Source organism: Macrosteles quadrilineatus, unplaced genomic scaffold (genome assembly GCF_028750875.1).
Source record: "Macrosteles quadrilineatus isolate MER2022 unplaced genomic scaffold, UCM_ALF_1.0 Scaffold_7__1_contigs__length_78375512, whole genome shotgun sequence".
Classification (NCBI taxonomy): Eukaryota; Metazoa; Arthropoda; class Insecta; order Hemiptera; family Cicadellidae; genus Macrosteles; species Macrosteles quadrilineatus.
In genome coordinates, this window is record NW_026542600.1 from 39822528 (window position 1) to 39845494 (window position 22967).

General features: G+C 34.4%; 1 protein-coding gene across 2 annotated transcripts in view; it reads left to right on the forward strand.

The window, feature by feature from the left end:
* LOC128998290 (acyl-CoA-binding domain-containing protein 5) overlaps positions 1 to 22967 on the forward strand; it is a 79497-nt gene that overhangs the window by 46113 nt on the left and 10417 nt on the right. For both annotated transcript variants that reach the window (XM_054424365.1, XM_054424364.1), the window contains exons 2-4: positions 6449 to 6642; positions 16234 to 16396; positions 19727 to 19902. In XM_054424365.1, coding sequence (XP_054280340.1) covers positions 6595 to 6642; positions 16234 to 16396; positions 19727 to 19902 — 387 coding nt within the window. In that variant the 5' untranslated portion in view covers positions 6449 to 6594. The remainder of the gene's footprint in view (positions 1 to 6448; positions 6643 to 16233; positions 16397 to 19726; positions 19903 to 22967) is intronic.

Genomic DNA, 22967 nt, shown 5'->3' on the forward strand with positions numbered 1-22967 from the left:
AAAACATTGATTAGCAATACTCATCCTAATGTAAAAGCCTAAGTATTTTACAATGAAACATTTTAAGCTGTCCAATTAAATGTATGTGTGAAATAATTATAAAATCTTTTTATTTGAGAATACAGTTTTCCAAATTCATGGATATTTTATATTTATTTTTCAACTTGTATTGTAATAATTTGACCTATTTATAGGTTTTTACCATTCAGATTCCTTTTATGTAAAAAGTAGCGGTTTACGGATATCTTGAAAAAAAAAGACCTAGCATTTCTTTTTATCATAAATCTGTAACACATCCAGTAATTAATTGTTGTCAATCATATAACTGTTTTGGATGGGTATAAAATATGCATACCTAAAACTTATTTCCCGTCCTATTAAATTTGTACGGCAAGATCGATGGTTTCTGATAAAGCTATTAAGAGATATTTATTCAGAAGTTTAAAAAATTTCAAAAGTGTATCTGAATGAGCAAGGTTCTCCTGATGATTCCAGTGGATGACTTAGTTGCATAATTCAAGACAACTTGTTCAATCTTCCAATTTATTAGTTTCATAATTCATTGATAGTTTATTCCTCTCAAAGTGTTGTCTCAGCAATAATTTGATTTTGAACTGTTTACTAGAAGTGACAGTTAACATTGTGACATTTAACAATAGTGGCTTTTTATAGATTGATATTACGATTTAAATTTTCTGGTAAAGCCACAAATTTGCATACTTATACTTTCTTTTACACACATACTTTAACAATCTATTAGTTTGATTTTTCCGTTGTGGGAATTCCGGATCAGTTATTTGACAGATGAAAAGGTTATATAACATAAAGTCACCTTCTGTGAATGTAATTGATGTATGCACCATTCAGCAATTCCACCATAACAGATCCTTTTATAGTTCCTAACTACTAGTTCCTTTAAAGATACTATCTTAAGCTTTTAAATAAATATTAGGCCTATACCTACTTTTTCAAACTTCATCAGTTGAACTTTAAGTTAATACTGTACCGGTACCTAGTTCTAAATCTCAGTTCAAACAACCTCCCTTTATTTTCAAAAATTAACCTCATCCCCATTTATCCAATTTTCTTCTACCAAACCTTTCTCGGGCTATAATTGGCATCTATAAACCTTAATTTCATTCCTTTATTGTTTTAAAATAATTTTCTTTCTCTGTGTAGTTTTTATAAAGAGATGTATTCTTCCCAAATGCAGGTTATGAGTGATTGTCAAATAAAAACTAGCCATGTATGTTGTATCCTTGTTACAATTACTGTTTGAGGACAAATGAAGGTTATGCGAGTTAAAGTAACTACCAAACATTGCTATGTCTTAATCCTCCCAAGATCGATGTCAGTCGTTACATAACTGTGAATTCTGTTACTAATTGCCAATTTTATGATTCACATTTGCATTTTTCCAAGGTAGTATGTCCCAATTATGTTTCATGGGATTCTGCTGGTCTGCTGGTTAGGACAAGAAGTGTTGATGAAATTTCCAAGAAAACGCTTATTTCTTGAGACTTGGGTTCAAATCTGACCAATGGCTATTTTATTCCTATCCAAAAGTCCTTTAAAAGTTCTAATTTTTAAAGCTCCACCGATAAAAAAATAAAAATTAAGCCAGCCTGGTAAGCAGAACTTTCTCACTACTGGACAACTTCTTCAATTAAAAGCTGTATGATAAAAGTTATTTAAAAACCAATACTTTTATTTTTAATATATATATATACTTCTTTCTTTACAAGGAAAACTGCAATATTCAATTGTCAGTTATACTAGCACAATGCATGAACATATAGAGTTTAACAGCTTGAAACAATCATCCTGTTAAAATAAGAATACTTGTTACCCAAGAATTGGTTTGAAATTTTAAAAGTGTTCATTTCTTTGATAGTATTCCACTTGTCAAACAATTGTTACAACACTATAGTCCAAGCAAACTAAGAAAACTGACACAGGGATGATTAAAAAAATTGCAAGAAAACGTTTTATGGTTTTACTTTGTAGTGTTGGGTTTGCAGAACGATATACTAAAATTTGCCAAAAATCGGTGCACGAGAAAACCACTAAAATCACAATTTAAAAAATGGCGGCTTTTCCCAACATTGAAAAAACTTTGAAAAAAGATACCACATTCATTTTGTATGAAAAAGTTTTTGAGAAACTGACTTGGGATCACCACCGATATTTATTGAGTCGTTAGTACTTCATTTTGATAGGGAACGCGTTTTTGGCCACCATCTTGGATCCGCCATATTGGACATAGATATATACTTTTTAAATGTAATGATAGTGTTGTGACACATAATTTCAAACTACATTTTTACACTGATTTCAATGCTGAAATCCGTTTTTAAATATCTTATTTCGTTTAGAAGATATGTTCAAACGAAAACTCTCCCCCATACATTTTTTATGGACGTTTCGTAGTTTGATAATTTTTTTTAAAATTATTTTTCTTATATCTCCAGTTCTTATTAACGGTTGCAGTTTGTTCTAGCCTTAAAATATTCAGTATTGTAAGGGCTTCCATTTGAGCTCTTGAGCATTAAAATCAGACGAGTTAAAGACCAGCTATGAACCTCAGAACAATATCAATTTTAACTTTTTAGAAATATATTTTTATTAAAAGATTTATAACTCGGGTTGTTAATACGTCACGAAGTTCTTTCTGGTCTTAAATTACTCTGTAAATTTAGTGGTTTTCTCGTGCACCGATTTTTGGCAACTTTTAGTATGTCGTTCTGCAAACCCAACACTACAAAATAAAACCATAAAACGTTTTCTTGCAATTTTTTTAAGGTCATATCCTATATTTCTCTGACTACTATAAATATTACAAATTGTACTTAACACAAATCTTATTAATTTGTCTGCTTGAATGAAAACCTTTCCGTTTTAAACTTAAATGTAAATATGAGTTTGTTTCTTAAAAATTGTGTTTTAAAGTTCCAAGCAAATAATTTCCTTTGGTCAGTATATATTTTGTTATCAAATATGAAAGCCTGTACATATTCTGTAACATGGCAATAATCATAGTACACAATAGCCATTGTTCTGCAATTTCCAACATGTGATAACTTAACTACTCATTGAGCAGTTGGGTAATATTTTAGAACAAAAGAAAATTGAATTGTACGACTTAGTGGAGGCAGTTCTCCAAAACAGTACAAGTTTCTGGCCGTGGTTGTTTGTGATATTCAAATAAACTTACAACCAATTCAGTAAAAGGAAAAAATCATTTATAGAAGAGTTACAATTTTATGTACCTTTCTCTAAAAACCCAATAACAAGAATAATAATAGTGCGTTGCTAAGACAACATCAGCTGACGCTACACCAGCCCCCACGGAGAAAAGGAAACTATACATTCTGAAAAGTAACCCGTGGTCGGATTTGTCTTCCAGAACGAGTTTGATAAGGCTTCGCAGGTGGAGTTTGACAAGGTGGAGGTTGGTTTTGAGGATTCCTCCGCTTTAAGCCCAGGTGGCACCAAACGTTTCGCAAGCTCAGGAATATGATTTTCATCCCCGACAATATAGGCTGGCCTGACCCTGTCCAAAGACACTTTAGTTTCTTGGCCTCTTACAATGATCGTGATTGTCTTGTTATCACGGCATATGACCTTATAGGGACCAGAATATGGGGCCTGTAAAGATTTCCTTAAACAGTCTTGTCGGAGGAATACAAAATCACAAGTGCGGAGGTTCTAGAAAACAAACGATCCTTGTTTGTTGTGGCATGACGCGGGTGTAGATCTCAAGAGATTCATATGCTTACGCAGCCCGGACACCAATCCTTGGGTTCGTTGTTCTCGTGGGAAGGTACTACAAAAAATTCTCTTGGAAGACACAGTGATTCATACGCAGTTCGGCGAGTTGAGTTTGCAGCTCTTCTAATGACATCGTTGTTATAGGAAATACAAAAGGATAAAAATCTTAAAATAAAGTCACACTCTTTAGATAAAAGTCGGAGTCGGGGTCACCATTTTGGTCGTGGTTGTTTGTATATTCAAATAAACTTACGACCAATTAAGTAAGAGGGAAATATTGAAGAGTTACAATTTTATGTACCTTCCTCTAAAAATCTAATAACAAGAATAATAATAGTGCGTTGCTAAGACAACATCAGCTGGCGCTACAAGTTCTACCCTAATAGACTCACACTTGTGTCTAGATAACTGAAGCTATCACTAAAAGTTCTTAACCACTAGAACTGCAACATTATGATTGTTAAAATCTATTATTGATTGGCAGGATGTGAACACATACCCTGGGATAGCAATCTTACCCTCTTACAACTTGACTAGCTAGACTAATTGATACTTAATAGCTTTGACTATTAATGCAACTAGACATTCCATCCACATGTTAAATTTGTAGCCTGATTTTTTATTAAAATTGTCATAGTTGATGTGAGCCACCTACAGATAGGGATCTAAATGACTAAATTCTGCCAAATACACAAACTCTTTTACCAAGTCAATCATAGGGAATGACATGATGAGTTATAGCAACTGTTATGACCCCTCAACCTGGTCAGCAACAAAAAATAAGGTATAAAATAGAATTTTAGACACTAGCGCATTCTGTGACCGGCTCACACAACTACGTTCTTTTTTAACAAAAAATTGGCTACAGCTGGTCCGTATAAATGGGAAGTCTACTTCAGTAACCAAAAGTCAATGTTAATAGTCAGTGTTTTTTAACTCCGTGTTCTATCCCTTGCACCCCCGGAATTCAACAGATAATTCCCTCCATCATGCTTTATAGGCAAAATACATTTTTTATGTATAGTTTTTGTATATTTTTCCCTTCAATATATTTTTTTTTTTCAATGTTTAACAATATGCAATATCTTTTTTTATTTTCTTTAAATGCCTTAATGACCTAAAGCTATTTAATAATATATATTTTTCTGTTTTATTAATCAAAAGATAATAATTTAGTAACATTTATATATTTATATTCAAACACTGTTGGTATTACGATTTCCAAAATGCTCAATAATAATGTAAAATGAAGCACTCTTTTATTTATTTTTATATCTACTTTTCCTACAACAAATTTGTATTCAAAATCATTGCTAACACTCTCTCTGTTGGACTCAAACTCGTAGATGTGGGTTCAACCGCAAGGATTCACAAGCCTAGTTCCATACTCTGTCATTTAAGGGGAGGATCTTCATGAGAATAATTAATTACCGCAGAATGACAGCGTAACCACAAGAATTAGTGGTGACTGTGGTTTTGTGGGTCCATAATCTTGGCTTCATTTTGTCTTGTCTACTTTTGAGACAATCGCCGCACAAGCCATGTATTAGTCAATTGAATCTGGTTTTAAAAAAAACTGTCTAGTATGTTTCACAAATTTCTCTGTACTGAAGTGTTTATTACGGTAGGGATCCCCAGAGGCCAAAAACAATATTTGTTAACATTTTTATTCATGTCCATGAACACGACAACTCGAGTAATTTTGGTCCGATTACAATAAAATTGGTCTTGAAGGTGTAGGGCGGAATAAACTTGTATGAGTTTACGTGTTATTGGGCTTTACGTTTTTTACAAATTGGTTTTTTCAAAATTTCTCCCTTTAAACATGAAATGCCCAATTTTAATTACAGCCATCCTGTAGAGCTTAAAAAACAAATAATTTTGTATATTGAAGCGTCGTTGTACAATTTAAGGTTACAGAGAAATAAAAAAATGTGTGCTATAAAATTCCCGTGTTGTTCTTATGAAGACAAAGAAAAGTTTTAAATCACTGTATATGTTTATAAAAATTTGGCAAATTTATTAATTTCATCCTATACTTGGTCATAAAAACACTTTTTACCTTGCCCGTAGCAGCAAACCTACTTATTAAATTTACTTAGATTTAAATTATAAATTAAATTTATTTAGACTTTACTTGTTAAATCTAATGTCATTTGAATGGGTAACAAATATGACTTGTTTATGGAAATATTTGAGTAAAAATTCAATTAGTCTGCAGGTTTGATGTGGCTTTGGTTTGACTTCCACGTATTTGTATTTACATTTTTCATTTTTGACAGTTTCTGGTTTCTATTGAAATGAATAGCTTTGCATAGTAATAGATGTACCTATTCTAAAGAAATTTAAAATTGCAATATGTTTAAGTAGCTTGCACATTTGTTAACCTTGGTTGGAACTTGTAGCTTCTGTCCTGAAGATCTGGGTTCAAGTCCTACCAATCACCAATAAGTACTTGCAATGTGATGATGATCCCATTACTCGAAGGTTCAGAGCTCAGATTATGGGTTCGATCCACAAACATGTCTAAAAAGCAAAAAAAGGACAAGGAGAACCATTTCTCTATTGGTGAATTCCATCCACTAAAAGCCATATTAAAGTGATATTTTGTGTGTGTAAATGTCAGTTTTTTCCTAACATTTTATTTTTATGATTTCTTATGAAAAATCTGTTTTAGGCTCGTACCAACCATCACATGAACTGCAGTTGCGGTTCTACGCTTACTTCAAGCAAGCAACGGAAGGTCCCAATTATCACTCCAAACCCAGTTTTTGGGAAGTCGTTAAAAGGGCAAAATGGGAAGCCTGGTCAAAACTGGGAAACATGACCAAAGAGGAGGCAATGATGCACTATGTTGAGGAGTTACGGAAGGTAAGAGTTTTTGTAAGCCAATTATATGTTGTATGTAATTAAACCATTCTAATGTAAACTCTGTCGATTGCTTTATCTTCAAGCTGTCATCCAAGTGTTGTTGTTCCATCATCTGTTGACAATAATATGAAAACCTATAGCCTCAATTGGGTGTTTTTACATGGTTGTTCTTTGTATTGTTGTTTGATTTTCTATGGCTGAAATCAATAATTTAATCTATTTTATCATTCAATAATTCACAAAAGTTTATTCTTGATTCTTTGTAGTCTTAATAACCTTCAGAATTGATAATGTTAACAGTTGATCCAACTTTGTACGTTCAAGAAGTCTTTAGTGTTTTAGTTACATCAATGTGTAAACAATTTTGGCTCGGTTTAATCTCAGTAGATTTTCTCTATGTGATAACATACATGGTACACAATGTTTATGGGGCTAAAGGGTAAAAATGTTATGAAGTTTATTTAATATCTTTATCGATATAGTTTTTTCAGCATGAATTTGGAATTGAAAACTTCCAAAATGTTTTCGAAGTTTAAAGAATACACATTTAGAACCTATTAAAGAACTGTTAACTGATGATATTTGGTAAACAGACCAAGACCATGTTGTTATGAGGATAACCTCTGGTCAATGCTGGCCTCTGATGCAAGGTCAAGGTCAAGTAGAGATAAACAACTACCTGTTCCCCTCCTGGAACCCCCCCCCCCCCACAATTTGGTTAATTCATTAATGTAACTGTATTCACAAACTATTTCTGTTGAAATTCATTTAATTGCTTTACAAGTGTCTACTTTTGGACTTAAATAATGTAATTCAATTCAGGCTGGCTATTAATTTAATGTTAAAAGTCTAATTGATTATTTATAGTTATAAAAATTTACTATAATCTTCAAAAATCAATAAAATCCTGAATAAGTTTGTTTGGTTTAAAACATAGGTTCCATACTCTTGCACCGTTCAGGGTTTATTTAGAATGTACAATAGAACGGTCAATAGATTGATGTTTGCTGGGGTTTTTTTTTAGTTTTATAAGCCTTTTTGGAAAATTAAGATATAATTGCACACTTATTAAAAGTAATACAACATTTAGTAGAAGTTTTTATGGAATTTACAGTAAATAGTTTAGAACAATATATTGACCTAATTAGTTTAGTGTATGAAGTTTATAAATACATTCGTAACTAAAAGTATTAAACTATTTTGTCTCAATTTACAAATTTCTTGGAAAATATTTATTAATTTATATAAATTTGTGAGTTTATTAATTGAATATTTTTATGATCTTTTAGTACCTAAATTACAATCTAATTGTCTATCTATTGCATATCCAATAGTCATAAAAACATAAATACAGTGTGTAAATTACAGTGTACTAATCACCAAAATTCCATTAAAAAACAAACTGAATATATGACAATAAAAAATCCTAGACAAATACTATTAACTACACCTACTTTTACAAGTAACCTTTGAATATTGATACAACTAGACATTTCATCCCCATGTTAAAGCTGGTGCCAGGTTTTTAATCGTCTATTTAATGTCAGTCACCCACAGATTGTGCTGATCTTAATTACTAATTTCTGTAGAATACACAAACTTGTTTACCAAGTCCAGTGGATGGAATGACTTAGTGTGAACTATAGCAACTGTTGTGGCCCATCAACTTTCAACCTAAAATAAGTAAGAAAATATAGTTTTAGACACTAGCGCATTCTGTGCCTGGCTCACACAACTGTTCTTTTTAAATAAAAAAATTGGCGACAGCTGTTCCATATAGATACTGTCTAATCAGTATCCAATAGACAATAAAGTAGATCTGCATAAAAATTTTAAAAGTAGTTAAGTTTGGCGACAAAAGGCAAAGGTTAAGAAATCAAATCTTTCGAAGATCAAACTGGCAACCATTGGTTTTGAGGCAGTGGCGTAACAGAAGGGCCTGCAATGCGGGGGGGCCCAGGGACCCGCGAAACGGCTAGCGGAAACCGGCGAGAAGAGAGGCCCATGAGACGATTGGGGCTGAAAAATTGGAGTTCATTCTTATTGAAATGTATTATCATTCAATAATTGTATTGAACAAGTTATAACATTAATGTTTTAAATAATATGTTGTCGTCATTTAATTTTGATAGGCCTATTCAATGATAAGGAACTAAGGTAACAAATTTAATGTTTTATACGTGGGTCATCTCTATATTTATACAGCCGCATGTGTAACTGATCAGGTATACTAATTCTAGACCACTTCTAGACGTGCTAGAGACTTGAAATTTTTGGCGTTTTGTAGGTCTAGTGCTCAAACCCCCGGGAAAATCCCGAAAAGTAGCATTTTCCCCTTCCAACCCCCCTTAAATTACCGATTTCCCCCCCATGTTATTCTTATGGGAAATAACGTTGAAAAACACCGATTTTCGTACGCTCATCTGAAACGTTTAGAAACGTGCTAGAGACTTGGAATTTGCGTAGGATTGTACTATGGGATCCTACATTACCGGTAAAATTCATAAAAACCCCGTTTTCAAAATTCTACCCCCCCAAAAAAATTCCATAAAAATTTCGGTTTTCGGAAAAACATGTTTTTTTAAATCAGCTCTAGCTCGAAAACCGTAAGAGCTAGAATCGATTTGAGGAAAAATCGTGAGTTCGAAATTAAATTTTCTACAAGACAGTTTTGTCTGAGAAGGCGTCATATCGAAATTCGCACTCCTTCACCTTCAAAAAACGCTCTACTTCCAAAAATTGTAAAAATTCTTGATTTTTTTAAGTGTTTTTAATTTTTAAAACGACTTTTCGCACGTATATTTCTACTTTTTATGCTCCCAACGTTAAAAGGAATGTCCTTAGAGTGACCTTCAATAATTTTAACCTACAAAAATAAATTCAAAATGGCGGATTTTAATAAAAAAGATCGTTTTTTAACGTATTTCTTATGGAGAATTAACATGCAACGACAAGCTAACTAGAAGTAAACGTCAGTAGGTGAAATATGGGCGTTTGGCGACAGAAAAAAACATTTTTGTCACTTCTAGAGTAGCTACGGAGCTGAAATTTTTTCTGAAGGTTTGTCTGGGTACCAAATCACCCAGAAAGTCCCAAAATTTAGTTTTTCCAACTGAAACTTGCCAAAAGAAATCCCGTAAAACCCTAGATTTTTGGGGAAAAACATGTTTCTTTAAAACTGCTGTAGCTCGAATACGGTAAGAGCTAGACACGATTTGAGGGAAAATCGTAGGTTCAGAATTAAATTTTCTACAAGACAGTTTTCTCAAAGAAGGGGTCATATCGAAAATCTGACTCCTTCACCTTCAAAAAACGCTCTAACTCCAAAAATTGTGAAAACTCTCGATTTTCTTACGTGTTTTTGATTTTTAAAACGACTTTTCGTACATATATTTGTACTTTTTATGGTCTTAACGTTGAAAGGAAAGTCTCTTGAGTGACCTTCTATAATTAAAACGTACTGAAAAATTTAAAATGGCGGGTTTTTAATCAAAAAGATAGTTTTTTACGCTTTTTAACGTATTCCTTATAGAAAATTAATATGCTTTGACACGCAAACGAGACCTAAATGTAAGTAGGTGAATTATGGATGTTTACACCAATCCCATCTTAACCCCCCCCCCTCTTTCATCCCCATTAATAAAATGTTACCATTAGCAACAGGGTGCAGCACTATTATTTTTTTTTAATCTATGACAATAGCTAATTTGCAACCAAAAGGTAAGTGAGCGTAGCGAACGAGCTAACCTAAAGGCAAGTGAGCGCAGCGAACGAGGTCCAACCTAAAGGTGAGTGAGCGTAGCGAACGAGCTAACCTGAAGGCAAGTGAGCGCAGCGAACGAGCTCAAACCAAAATGTGAGTGAGCGTAGCGAACGAGCCAACCTGAAGGCAAGTGAGCGCAGCGAACGAGCTCCAACCTAAAAGTGAGTGAGCGTAGCGAACGAGCTAACCTGAAGGCAAGTGAGCGCAGCGAACGAGCTCCAACCTACAGGTGAGTGAGCGTAGCGAACGAGCTAAACTGAAGGCAAGTGAGCGCAGCGAACGAGCTCCAACCTAAAGGTGAGTGAGCGTAGCGAACGAACTGCAACCAGGATTTGATTAAGCCATGCGTTTAGTTTTTTCCCATCTCCACCCCAAATTCGTGTTTAAACCTGAATTTTTACCTTATTTTACCTATTTTTGGGGATTTTTACTGCGCAAGGGGTCCATAATTTATCATAGAACCGGCCCTACATCGAGACTCTTACATGTCAAGACTGGTTTGGTTTGCACTAAACAACCCCTATATGGAATACTTCGCAACTGCCAAGTTATCACTACGTCTTTTACGCAAAAATGTTTCCGGACAACATCCTGTCCCCCGTGAACATTTCTCATCACGGCTACTATTAAAAGGGGGCCTGGGGGCGGAGCCCTCAGCGAGCACAAGGCGAGTCTAAATACTATACAGCCGCAATTGTTACTCACTCAGGTATACAAATTCTAGACCACTTCTAGACGAGCTAGAGACTTGAAATTTTCGGTGTTTTGTAGGTCTAGTGCCCAAACCACCCATAAAATTCCAAAATTTTAACCCCCCCGAAATTTCAAATTCCCCCCCCCCCCATGTTATTCTTATGTGGAATAACATTAAAAATGGCCAACTTTCGTGTACCCATCTGAACCACTTAGAAACTTGCTAGAGACTTCAAATTTGCGTAGTATTGTACTATGGGATCTTAGATTAATGGTGAGTTTCGCAAAAGTCCCATTTTCCAATTTTAACCCCCCAAAAATCCAAAATGGCGGACCTCTGAAAACGACAAAACACGTTTTTTTCAAAGGGATATAGATCGAAAACGGTTAGAGATAGAAAAGATTTGAAAGTATATACAGGAACAGGAATAAAATTTTACACAAAATCCTCTTAGGCGTTTTCCAAAAATCGCACTCCTTCAGCTTCAAAAAACGCCCTACTTTCAAAATTTGGTAAATTTTTATTACATTTTTACCGGTTTTCGCCATGTTTTCATACTTAAACAATTTTGTTTTTAAAAAATTATTATTGCTTTGAATTCTCCTTACTTTACTTTAAATTTTACACAATACATGTTTTTTCGTAACTTTACTCCTTGACCCGCAAAACTTAATTTTAATCTCAAAATTTGAAGGTTTTTCGCCACTTTTACGAGCCCCGTGTTATTCTTATGGAGAATAAGATTGAAATATAATGACTTTGGTATGGTCATATGAATCGTTTAGAAATGTGCTAGAGACTTGTAATTTGGTAGTATTGTAGTAAGGGATCATAAGCTAATGGTGAAATTTTCAAAAGTCCCATTTTCAAATTTTAACCCCCCCAAAAATCCAAAATGGCGGACCTCTGAAAACAAAAAAACACGTGTTTTTCAACCGGATGTAGCTCGAAAACCGTAAGAGCTAGAAAAGATTTGAAAGAATCTTAGCGAAAGGAAATTAAATTAAATTAAATTAAAATTAATTTCTACAAAACCCTGTTCAGCGTTTTCCGAAAATCGCACTCCTTCAGCTTCAAAAAACGCCATACTTTCAAAATTTTGTGAACTTTTATCAAATTTTTACCGGTTTTCGCCATTTTTTCATACTTAAATATTTTTTTTTTTTAAATTATTATTGCTTTGTTTTCTCCTTACTTCACTTTAAATTTTACACGTTACATGTTTTTTCGTAACTTTACTCCTTGACCCCCAAAACTTAATTTGAATCTCAAAATTTGAAGGTTTTATGCCACTTTCACGAGCCCCATGTTATTGTTATGGAGAATAACATTGACGACTTTAGTATGCTCATCTGAACAACTTAGAAACGTGCTAGAGACTTGAAACTTGGTAGTATTGTAGTATGGGATCTTCCATTAACGGTGAAATTTGCAAAAGTCCCATTTTCAAATTTTAACCACCCCAAAAATCCAAAATGGCGGACCTCTGAAAACAACAAAACACGTGTTGTTCAAACGCCTATAGCTCGAAAAGGGTAAGAGCTAGAACAGATTTGAAAGCATCTTAGCGTAAGAAAATTTTATTTTCTACAAAACCCTACTAGGAGTTTTCCTCGTAGGACTACTTTAAATTTCTTTTGTAGAAGTTTTCTAGGAGGCTCGTACTCCGGCCGACATTGCCTGTGTATCACTGTGTGCGTCATCTCTGTGGTCAAGTTTCAAAATCTTTTCTCTCTCCACTCCCCACCGGACTTCTGGGTCCACTGCCTACTCTGACTTCCTCCTCCAAGTAGGCAATGGAACAATTACATCTGTTCCTTTTGGGGAAGGCCGTGACTCTGTTGCCCTGATCCCACTGTCCGGTCTGAAATACGTGACATCCCTTCCCAACTTGATCAATTTTGTGTTTCCTGCTTGTGACCTACACCACACAGACATAATTGCTGGCAGGTCCATTCTTTCAACCATGAACGCCAATGTCCAGCAGATCAACAACACCGTCCTCAACCTGATGGACGGCGTCGTTCATGAGTTGAGGAGTGCGGATTCTGTAGACAAGGAGAACGACGATGGTATGGATGTAGACGTTCACTTGTTGAACCAAGCTACTGGCAAGGGTGTGCCAGACCATGTCCTGCGACTCAAGATTGGCTCCGTGTGTCTCGTCATGAGGAACTTGAACATTGACAGCGGACTCGTAAACGGCACTAAAGTGATCGTGACAGCAATAAGACCTCGTCTGATCACAGTGCGACTCCCTGGACAACATGATCCGATTTGTATTCCCCGGATACAATTCGTTTTCCCGTTCGTCGAGGGGTCACCGCTTCGTGTCCGCCGTCTTCAGTTTCCTCTCATGCTGGCATATTCCATGACTGGCCACAAAAGCCAGGGCCAGACGATTGATCGCGTTGGAGTCGATCTTCGCAGTGACTGTTTCACTCATGGTCAGTTGTACGTCCTGCTCAGTAGAGTCAGGCATCCAGACCATATAGTCGTCCTTGTCCGTCCCGACCGTGTCCAAGGTGGAATCGCATACGCGAAAAATATCGTGTATGACGATCTCCTCCTGTAACCCTGACTTGACTTTAGCTTTAGGTTGTTGTATATATTCCCTTTAAGTTTTTTTCTTTAGAAATAAGTCGTTTTTTGTGTGTTTTTAGTATTTTAGTTTGGCAGTACGATAGGGGGCCTGCCTTATCAAAAGTCCCCGTTGTTGTTTATATTTTTTCTTCTTTTTAATGTAAATAATTGTAAATATGGTTCCGACGTTTCCTGGCCTCCTCGTGGCGGAACTGGATATGCCATAAAGTTTAAGGCTAACCGACAGGGAAACAAACATTACTTAATCTATTTTCATAAATATACACGTCATGAATATCTACTATAATCTATTTACATCATATATACATGAATATCTACTATTATCTATTTACATCGTATAATACTTTACTATTATCAACTTATTAACCGATCAATGAACATCAATATCAATTTACTTATCTTGTTCAAAAGTTTACTAACTTGTACATTTTCAAATAATTGCAAATATGGTTCCGACGTTTCCTGGCCTCCTCGTGGCGGAACTGGATATGCCATAAAGTTTATGGCTAATCGACAGGGAAACAAACATTACTTGATCTATTTTCATAAATATATACATGAATATCTACTATAATCTATTTACTTCATATAATACTTTACTATTATCAACTTATTCACTTATCAATCTACATACTTATCAATTTCCTTATCTTATACAAAAGTCTACTAAAAATTAGTAAATTTATTTTATTTATAGTAAATTTATTAATTTTCATTAATAAATTTATAAATATTTACTAACATCTTTTTACTTGAAATACTATAACTGTTAATATAAATGATTCAAAATTAATATGGTTCTTGTGTTTCCTGGCCTCCCCGTGCCGGAACTGGATATGCCATACAGTTTGTGGCTGACAGGAAAACAAAAATAACTTTATCTATTTTCAAAAATATATACATGAATATTTACTATAATCTATTTATTTCATAGTATAATACTTTACCATTATCAACTTATAACTTATCAATCTACTCTAATATATAGTGAAATAATTATTACTTCAATATCGATTTTCGCAATTACAATTCCAATTATATTATCACTTCGTTTGACCAAAAACTCAGTTGTAAACATACTTTACTAACATACTCTCTTACCGCAACTTTAAAATTAATGTTTTATAATGGATTCTTTAAGTTGGAGCTGAAAATTAACTTGCCAGCCTCCTCAAATATATTCGTGAAGTTGTATTATAATAACGCAATATAGACTGTTTAAATGACTGCTTTGTTACCCGATTTGTTACAACCTAACTCTAAACTACTAATGACGACTAACAGCTAGGGGGCCTGGGGGCGGAGCCCCCAGCGAGCCAAAGGCGAGTTGGTTATTATACATTCCAACTTTCGTCACAGAGAAGTAATTTGACTCCTCTGTGCTTCCATACACTACTTACGTCTGCCAATATTTTGAAACATTAGTTACCTGGAGCAATCATGAATGTCAACTGGGGCTTTAAGTATTGTATTGCATATCCAATCTAAATTGTATTTAGGTGAAATACAATTAACTTATTGCTCCTCTAGTGGCTTTGTTTGTTAGACTAGGCCCTATATCTTATTTCACCTCACAATTAATCAATATTAAAGACATATGTTTGTAAGGTCAAACATGAAATCCATACAAAGACCAAAATCAATGCAATAGGCTATTTTAGCCTTTGATAACAGTTGGCCTACGTCAATATTCTAAATTAACCAACTTTGTGTATGAGTTAGCCTAATTATAACCGTCGATAAAAACTAACCGAATAAATAATTCATAACATGTGTAATAAATTAAATATAATACCTCCTTGATATGAAACATTCTGATACGGATTAAAAAATAAGGAACTTTTATTTTATTTCTAAACTTTTTACAAATACTGATTTAGATAGCCTAACTTAATGATGTAACTTTATCATCAAACCATGACTGTAATAGCCTACTTAACACGCCTTTTTATGGAACATAACCCATAATATATACTATTACAGTATATTTATGATGAATCTGTTTGGCCATTGTATTGTTGATCGATGAATAACTCTTAGGGGGGAGAGCGTTTGATTATGTTTGTATCGGTGGTCTAAAAATAACTCATGAGAGGGGCCCAAAAAATAAGTTTGCAGGGGGGCCCAAAAAAATCTGTTACGCCACTGTTTTGAAGGCAGACACTAACTAACACTGCTCCTTTGTTGGTTGACTATTATCAAACACTGCTGAACCAAAAACATCAAAATGTGCTGTTAAAAAATCTATGCCAATTATGCTAGTACCGGTACTCAAACCTGACATCAAGGGCGCTTTATCTCCTCCCTCGGATGGAAACTTGATTTCCGACTTGACAGGCAAAAAAACGTTCTCGTTCAAGTCTTGTGATTCTTTTTCTTTTTTAGCGCCAAAAGACTGTTTAAAATTGCCTTAAGTGTCATGTAATTCCTCCAATTTAAATTTGTTCTTTTAGTTCAGTATGCCTCTCTATTATCGTAAGATAAATATTTTTTATCTTTTTGTAACCACATGAATGTGTTTTTTCACCAGATTGTGGAGACCATGTCTTACAATGACAACGTAGCCACTTTCCTCAACTCATTAGACAATTTTTATGAGAACGTTCCAGCAGAAGACTTGGAACTGCTTGTTGGACCAATCATTGAAAAGATTAGGTCTCGACCCAACTCACCGCTCAGTGGCTCACCACTAGGTATGCTCATTACTCAACACCTCTTGTTGTTTAATACCTGACTAAAGTAGTTAATCATTTGTCAACCATAACAACTTAGCAAATGAACAAATTTAGTTGTAACATTTGAATAGATCATTTGTTCCATTTGGAGAAATCATTGAAAGAAGGTAATAATTGCATTGTCTTATGCACAGTGATAAGATTAACAGTGTATCAACAAAATCCAATATTGTTTGGGACAACGAAAAATAAATGATCAGCAATGCCAAACAAATAACGTAGGGAACAGACAGGCAACTAAAACAGACTGTTAAATCTTCTGATTCTACATTTGCTGATCACTTGTTATCATCCAACCTACACAAAACTACTCAAGTTTATGAAGGTATTGCACTATTGTAAACACAGATATTTATACGTACAATTGAAGGGTTTGAAATTTGCCGTTCGTCAAAAGAAGGCCATAGTTAAAATTACTTTTATCCAGACCAATGAACAATAATTATTAATATACAACCAAAATATACGAACACATAAGAAAATATATGCATAAATATAATGATTAAGATACATTACAAATTAGTATTCCATTTACATAACTTGGTAGGAAGCAGATCTGTATGCTTAATTACTCCTAAGAGTATGGAATAGATCTGTAACATAAAGTTTGTGCTTTTTGTCATTCAGTTTGTGATTAGTGACATTTATTATACTTATTTAACATATGAAAACAGTAGGCTTATGTCTAAAAGTATTAAAGTAAACCATTATTAGTACTTTAATACATTTTGTCTCTTAGTCCTTAATTGTAATGCATATAATTTTTGGTTTTTAGACTGACCTTGCCTTCTGTTTCAAGACATACTCTCAATAAAACTGTATATCAAGCAGATTATGGACAAAATGCAAAACATTAACAAATAAAGCATAAAATAAAATGAACAATGGACACAAATTCAAACTCGCATAATACAAGCCAAGACATTATTTAAAATCCACACCATCAGAATTAAATCTTTCCAGGATCAAACTGGCAGACATTAATATTGCTCCACTGTTGGCTCACTATTATCAATCTACTAACCAATCAAATAATATACGAACTTCTAACTAGCGCTGATGGGTAGAAAATATAATGACCCAAGACTGACAAACAACGACCAATGCTGAATAGTGGTTGATTCAAATACTAGTTTTGTTGATAATAAATACTCTTTACGGCAAGCAACATGATTTAGCAAATAAACTTAATACAGTGAGTGTCAAGTAAACATGATCTGTGAGTTTGAAATTGTTTGTGAATAATTCCTTTATCAGCATGGTATGTGTTTTCGTCACTGTGAAGTTTAAATTAAAACATCTAAAACGCTTTGAAGAAGGGATGTCCCTACTTAACACGTTCACTGTGCATGGCGAGTAATCTCGTCACCACTAACGCTTTCCAGTGACGGGCGATGAGTATACTTGTCAAAACGCCGTTTACAAACTATTTTTCCAATGCGAGGTGAGCCATTGCCGTAAGACGTTGTTTCGCTTGCCATTTATTGTGCCAGTGTTATACTTCAATCTGGTATAGTTCGTTTTCTGATCCGACTATTTTATTGGTGGTAGGGACGGTTACAAATTTATTCTAGCTTGGGAAAGGCTTGGATCTAATGACATGCAATAGAATAACGTTAATGAATGTACCGTAGCATTGTGGAAGGAACGTAGCCTCAAAGTTTTGCTTAATTAGATGTCTGCGCCACCGGCCGCGGCCAGCCATCGTGCAGCCCCATTGAACTACAGTTGCCTACTGGAAGTTTAATAAAGAAGTTTTTTCAAGAACCACTTGTGCTAAAATTCACTTGTTCATGAATTCGTTAAGTCTTATTTTTTTTTTTTATTTAAGCTCTGGAAATACACTTCTTCCCTCATATTCAAAACATTTCCTTTTTACAGTTCTTAAGACCATTCCTCAATCTGTTCAGATTCGATATTTGTAGAATCTGTCGATATGTCAATGAAGAATCTTAATCTTGGTCATGACGTTCTGTGTTAAAAGTGTCATCAATTTCATGAACCTAATTCTCAAAATACATATTTCTAGACCTCCTATTAGTACGTAAGAATTTTGATTCTATATCTCAGATGTAAGAAATTGAGTTGCATTGCTGTTGCAGCCATTACTTTAATTTTTGAAGTATGAAACTTATGTTGCCTTGAGATTAGTGAAAGGTAGTACAAATGTGGTCTCAATAGTCGGCTAAGAGTAGCTGTTGTACAATAGTCAGTAGCGAGCTTGCAGTTTGAAATCAGTAAAATTTTGTTACAGGGTAAAATTGTAGCAGTCGGTTACTTTCTATGAATCAGGATTTAAAATTTCCTCTAAAAAAAGTTGAATCCGAGTATACACTATATATTACACAATATGAGTTTAAATACAATTTTCACTTGACTTTGTGAAGGAAGATCTTCAATGCCAGGACATTTCTCCTCACCTAATTTATCTCTAGAAGTGGGCGAATTCGAATTCTCGATACCAATTTCTAGAAAATCAGGTTAAATTTTGGTGTCTAAAGTGCACAGAAAAAGTCAGTGAGGTACAGCTCTGGGATTTGCTACTGCCTATAATAATTAACTATTTAATTGTAGTCAAAGTAGGTCTTCTTGAGTCAAAGAGTACCGGTATAACAAATGAGACAAGCCAAATTACAATAGATTTAGATCAATGCCACACTATATGAGCAGATGCGATGTAAGCCAGAGTACTTTGAATGGATTATCAAACGAATGTATGACTTTATGTAGACTGTGTCTGGCTATAATTTCGTAATCAAACATGTTTGAATAAAAAACAAAAAAATGTATGATTTGGTTTATTTTTTAAAATCTTATAAGTTGTATTATTATTAATTCGTTATAAATTGGTTTAAATACCTGCTTCTAGTAATCCAATAGTCACAATTTCTGTCACTCAACGTAAACCAATGGCTAACATTAAAAAAAATCACTCTTTGTCATTGAGGTAACTTAATATTAGTTCATCTGTCACAGAATTGGTATCAAGTGCGGAATTAAGAATCGAAACCTAAGTTTTGGAATCAGAATGGAGCAATTCTGAAATCCCATTACTACTTATTTCTCCTATTTATGATTTACTCAATAGGCGGACCTATAGTCTAGGGTTTGCTCAATATTAATGGGTCGTCGATTATCACATAGAACATTTCCATTTCCATTGGTAATTGATTGGATTAGAATCCTTGCCTCTGTGACAGAGGTTTTGGGTTCAAACCACGTCCCTAACTGAAGTCTTACAGCTGAGGAGTTACCAGTCTATCATCTAACTCTTTGTGATGTACACAGCATCACGAGATACATCACCGAGCAGAACTGCAATAATGTCGCGAGACACATCACCACTGAGACTGACATCCAACAAACACATCACCAGCAGTCTGGAGACCAGCCCGTCCAGCAGCTACTCAGCCAGTCCTCTGCCTCCCGACACGGACGATGAAGACGACCACTTCCTCGACACTGTGAGTTACTCTACATATAAAAACCTTTTTAGACTTGGCCAAAGCATTTGATTCTATTGATAGGCATAAATTAAGTTCGTTACTATCAATGGCGAAAATAGTGATATCACTAACATTGACTATGGTGTCATCCAAGGAAGTAACCTAGGCCCTCTTCTCTTTTTAATATATATCAATAACATTACTAAATTAAGAGTCGATGGTAAATTGTTTCTTTTTGCTGACGACACAGCGGTAGTGTCCTCGGGTAATACGTGGGACGATGTCTACCATCAAGCTGCATCTGACTTACTTAAAATAAAAAATTGGCTGGATCATATAACACATTGACATTAAATGTATCAAAAACCAAGTGCATGCCAGTTTTCTTATCTCGAACTCGTGACCCTAGCCCTAGAAAACTTTATCTTCATTCATGTGGTGATCTGTGGTCTAATACCTGCGGATGTGACACAGTCGATCGTGTGGACCAATACAAGTACCTTGGGGTGATCATCGATCAAAGGATGACATGGTCTCTTCATATTATCTATGTAAAGCAAAGATTGAGGAAACTGGTCTACGCCTTTTATCAACTAAGTCGTGTGTTAACGGTTGATCACTGCAGATACGTTTACTATGCATACGTGCAGTCTGTGCTGCAGTATGGCGTACTGGCATGGGGCGGTGTATCTGCTGCCACATTGGCTCCTCTTCACGTAACCCAGAAAACCTTAATCAAAATTATTCTTAAAAGGCCGAAACATTATTCAACAAATTTACTTTTTTCCGAATTCCCAGTTTTAAATATTAGACAATTGTTTATCAAAACACTATTACTTTTCATTAAGAACAACAAAGTTATCACTTACAACTTATCACTTACAAGGGAACTTACAACACAGTTATCACACTAGACACAGGCATAAATTTGGATACCGCACTCCACAACTAGCCTATAGTTCGTTGAAAAATAACGTGTTTTACATAGCTCACATCCTTTATCGCAACTTGCCGCCCAACATAACTGATGCTGAATCAGGCAGTGTTACTGTGTATAAAAGCAAGGTCTGTGAGTAGCTGATGACTGTGGGACGAGAGGTTGCAGAGGCTTTAATTCGCTCGCCTTACATTTAAATTAATCTCTGACATCAAACACCGCCATAACAGCTATCAAAATACATTTTTCTTCATAGATTAATATTTTTATTGTAGCTTAACCCTCCGAGTGTCCCTTGTTTTGGCCTTAATGTCTGCCTATTTTTTGCTCATTTGCAAGGCTTCATTAAAACGTATCTGAGAAGCTTGAAAACAATGTTAATTATACTGTTCTATATACCATTTTGTTTGGAAAATCATGGGCTTCAATATTATACATAAAACATAAGGAACATTTGTTTCAAAAAAATTTTTGAGGTAAAAAAAATATTTTGGAAAATTTTCAAAAAAAAAATAAGTTTGCGCTCAGTGAAATTGTATAAATTATAGGCCTATAAATATTTGAAAATAGCCACTTTGTTCTAAATTTTATGAGGATTACAAATATATAATAATATAAGGAAGTAGATTTGCAAATAAATAAGTTATGGGCAAAAAACAGATTTCAGTACATAGCGTTTAGCTAAGAATGCATAGCCTAACCATAGCTAGGAATCTGACTGATAATTTACATCAATATCACTACCTACTTCTTCAAGATCATCAACCAGCCATTCAAAATCACTTAAATCTTCTTATAATGCACCACGTATATGAGTGAAAATTTAAAAACGTACGTTTTCAGGAAAAGCACTTTGCAAATTATTTTCCCCTTTTTTCAAAACTTTTATTATTTTTTTTATTTCATTAACATTTGAAGTTTCATAAAATGTCCATGGTAACGCAATTTCTTTGGTAGTTTCTTTTTGAAAGAGCATCTTTAGTTGAAAAACACAAAATCCTGTCACGACCATAACGGACGTTTAAATGAATATTAAAAATAGTTAATATTATTTTTATAACTATGTTTTGCTATAAACTAATTTACTTTTATGACCATTATACAATAAAAAGGTCACTGAGCTTTTGGTATATTTGGTCTTTCTAGAAAAAAATAAAAAAAACTCAAAAAATTGAAAAAAGCCAATAAAATCTTTTTAAGTTTGTATAACTCCGAAGAAACTTACCTGAGACCCGAAAAATCGTTATGTTTGTATAGAGGTGTGCTTCTTTTGTGTATAAAACATTGAAATATGACGATATTTTAATTTTTGAAATTTTTATGATAGAAATCATAAACGTGATGGTCAGGGACAAGCGGTACGGTCGTGAATTGTCTGGAATAATCTAAACTTTTTTAAACAATCCTTCAATTATCACAATTATTATAATAAAAATATGTGTTTCAATTGAACTAAACTGTTCAATTTACAATTATATTAAAGTTATTGTCACGACCAAACACACTATAATCTATAATGTTGGATTGGTCGTGAAAAAACCCGCGATGGTCGTGAAACTTTGGTCGTGAAATTACGTGTTATTTGGCTCTGTTCTGGCGGTAGCCCTGCACCTCATGTTCGAGGATACAAAGTGGACTTCTACGTTAATCTAGCAATTGAAATATCTTATAAACAAAAATTAACACCATGTCTACTTCATCGAATGACTACGTACGGTCATGGACACACCAAAATTACAAAAAACACAATCTTTCCTTTATTAATCTTGTAATTCCTCCTTTCAACTCGAAACGACCGGCACTACAATCCTGACGTACACCCCGAACTAGTCTCTAAAACCAACTGACTCCATCGACGCCAGGCTTGCCACTGTCGTGCTCCAAAGTTGAAAATTTTTCCCAAATGGTCGTGACGCCAAATCGAGGGACAGACTTATTTTGTCATGGTAGTCAGTTTGTAATGACAATAAAATTATAATATGCTCCTTTTTTGTACGTTTAATAACCATTGATGACATAAAAATATGGTTTTATATATTTCGGCATGAATAATTAGTCTAAAAACAGTGTGAAAGTTGGAAAATGTACCCTAGGGACACGTCATGGTCGTGAATTTCGAGACTTTAAAAATACGAAAAAAATACCT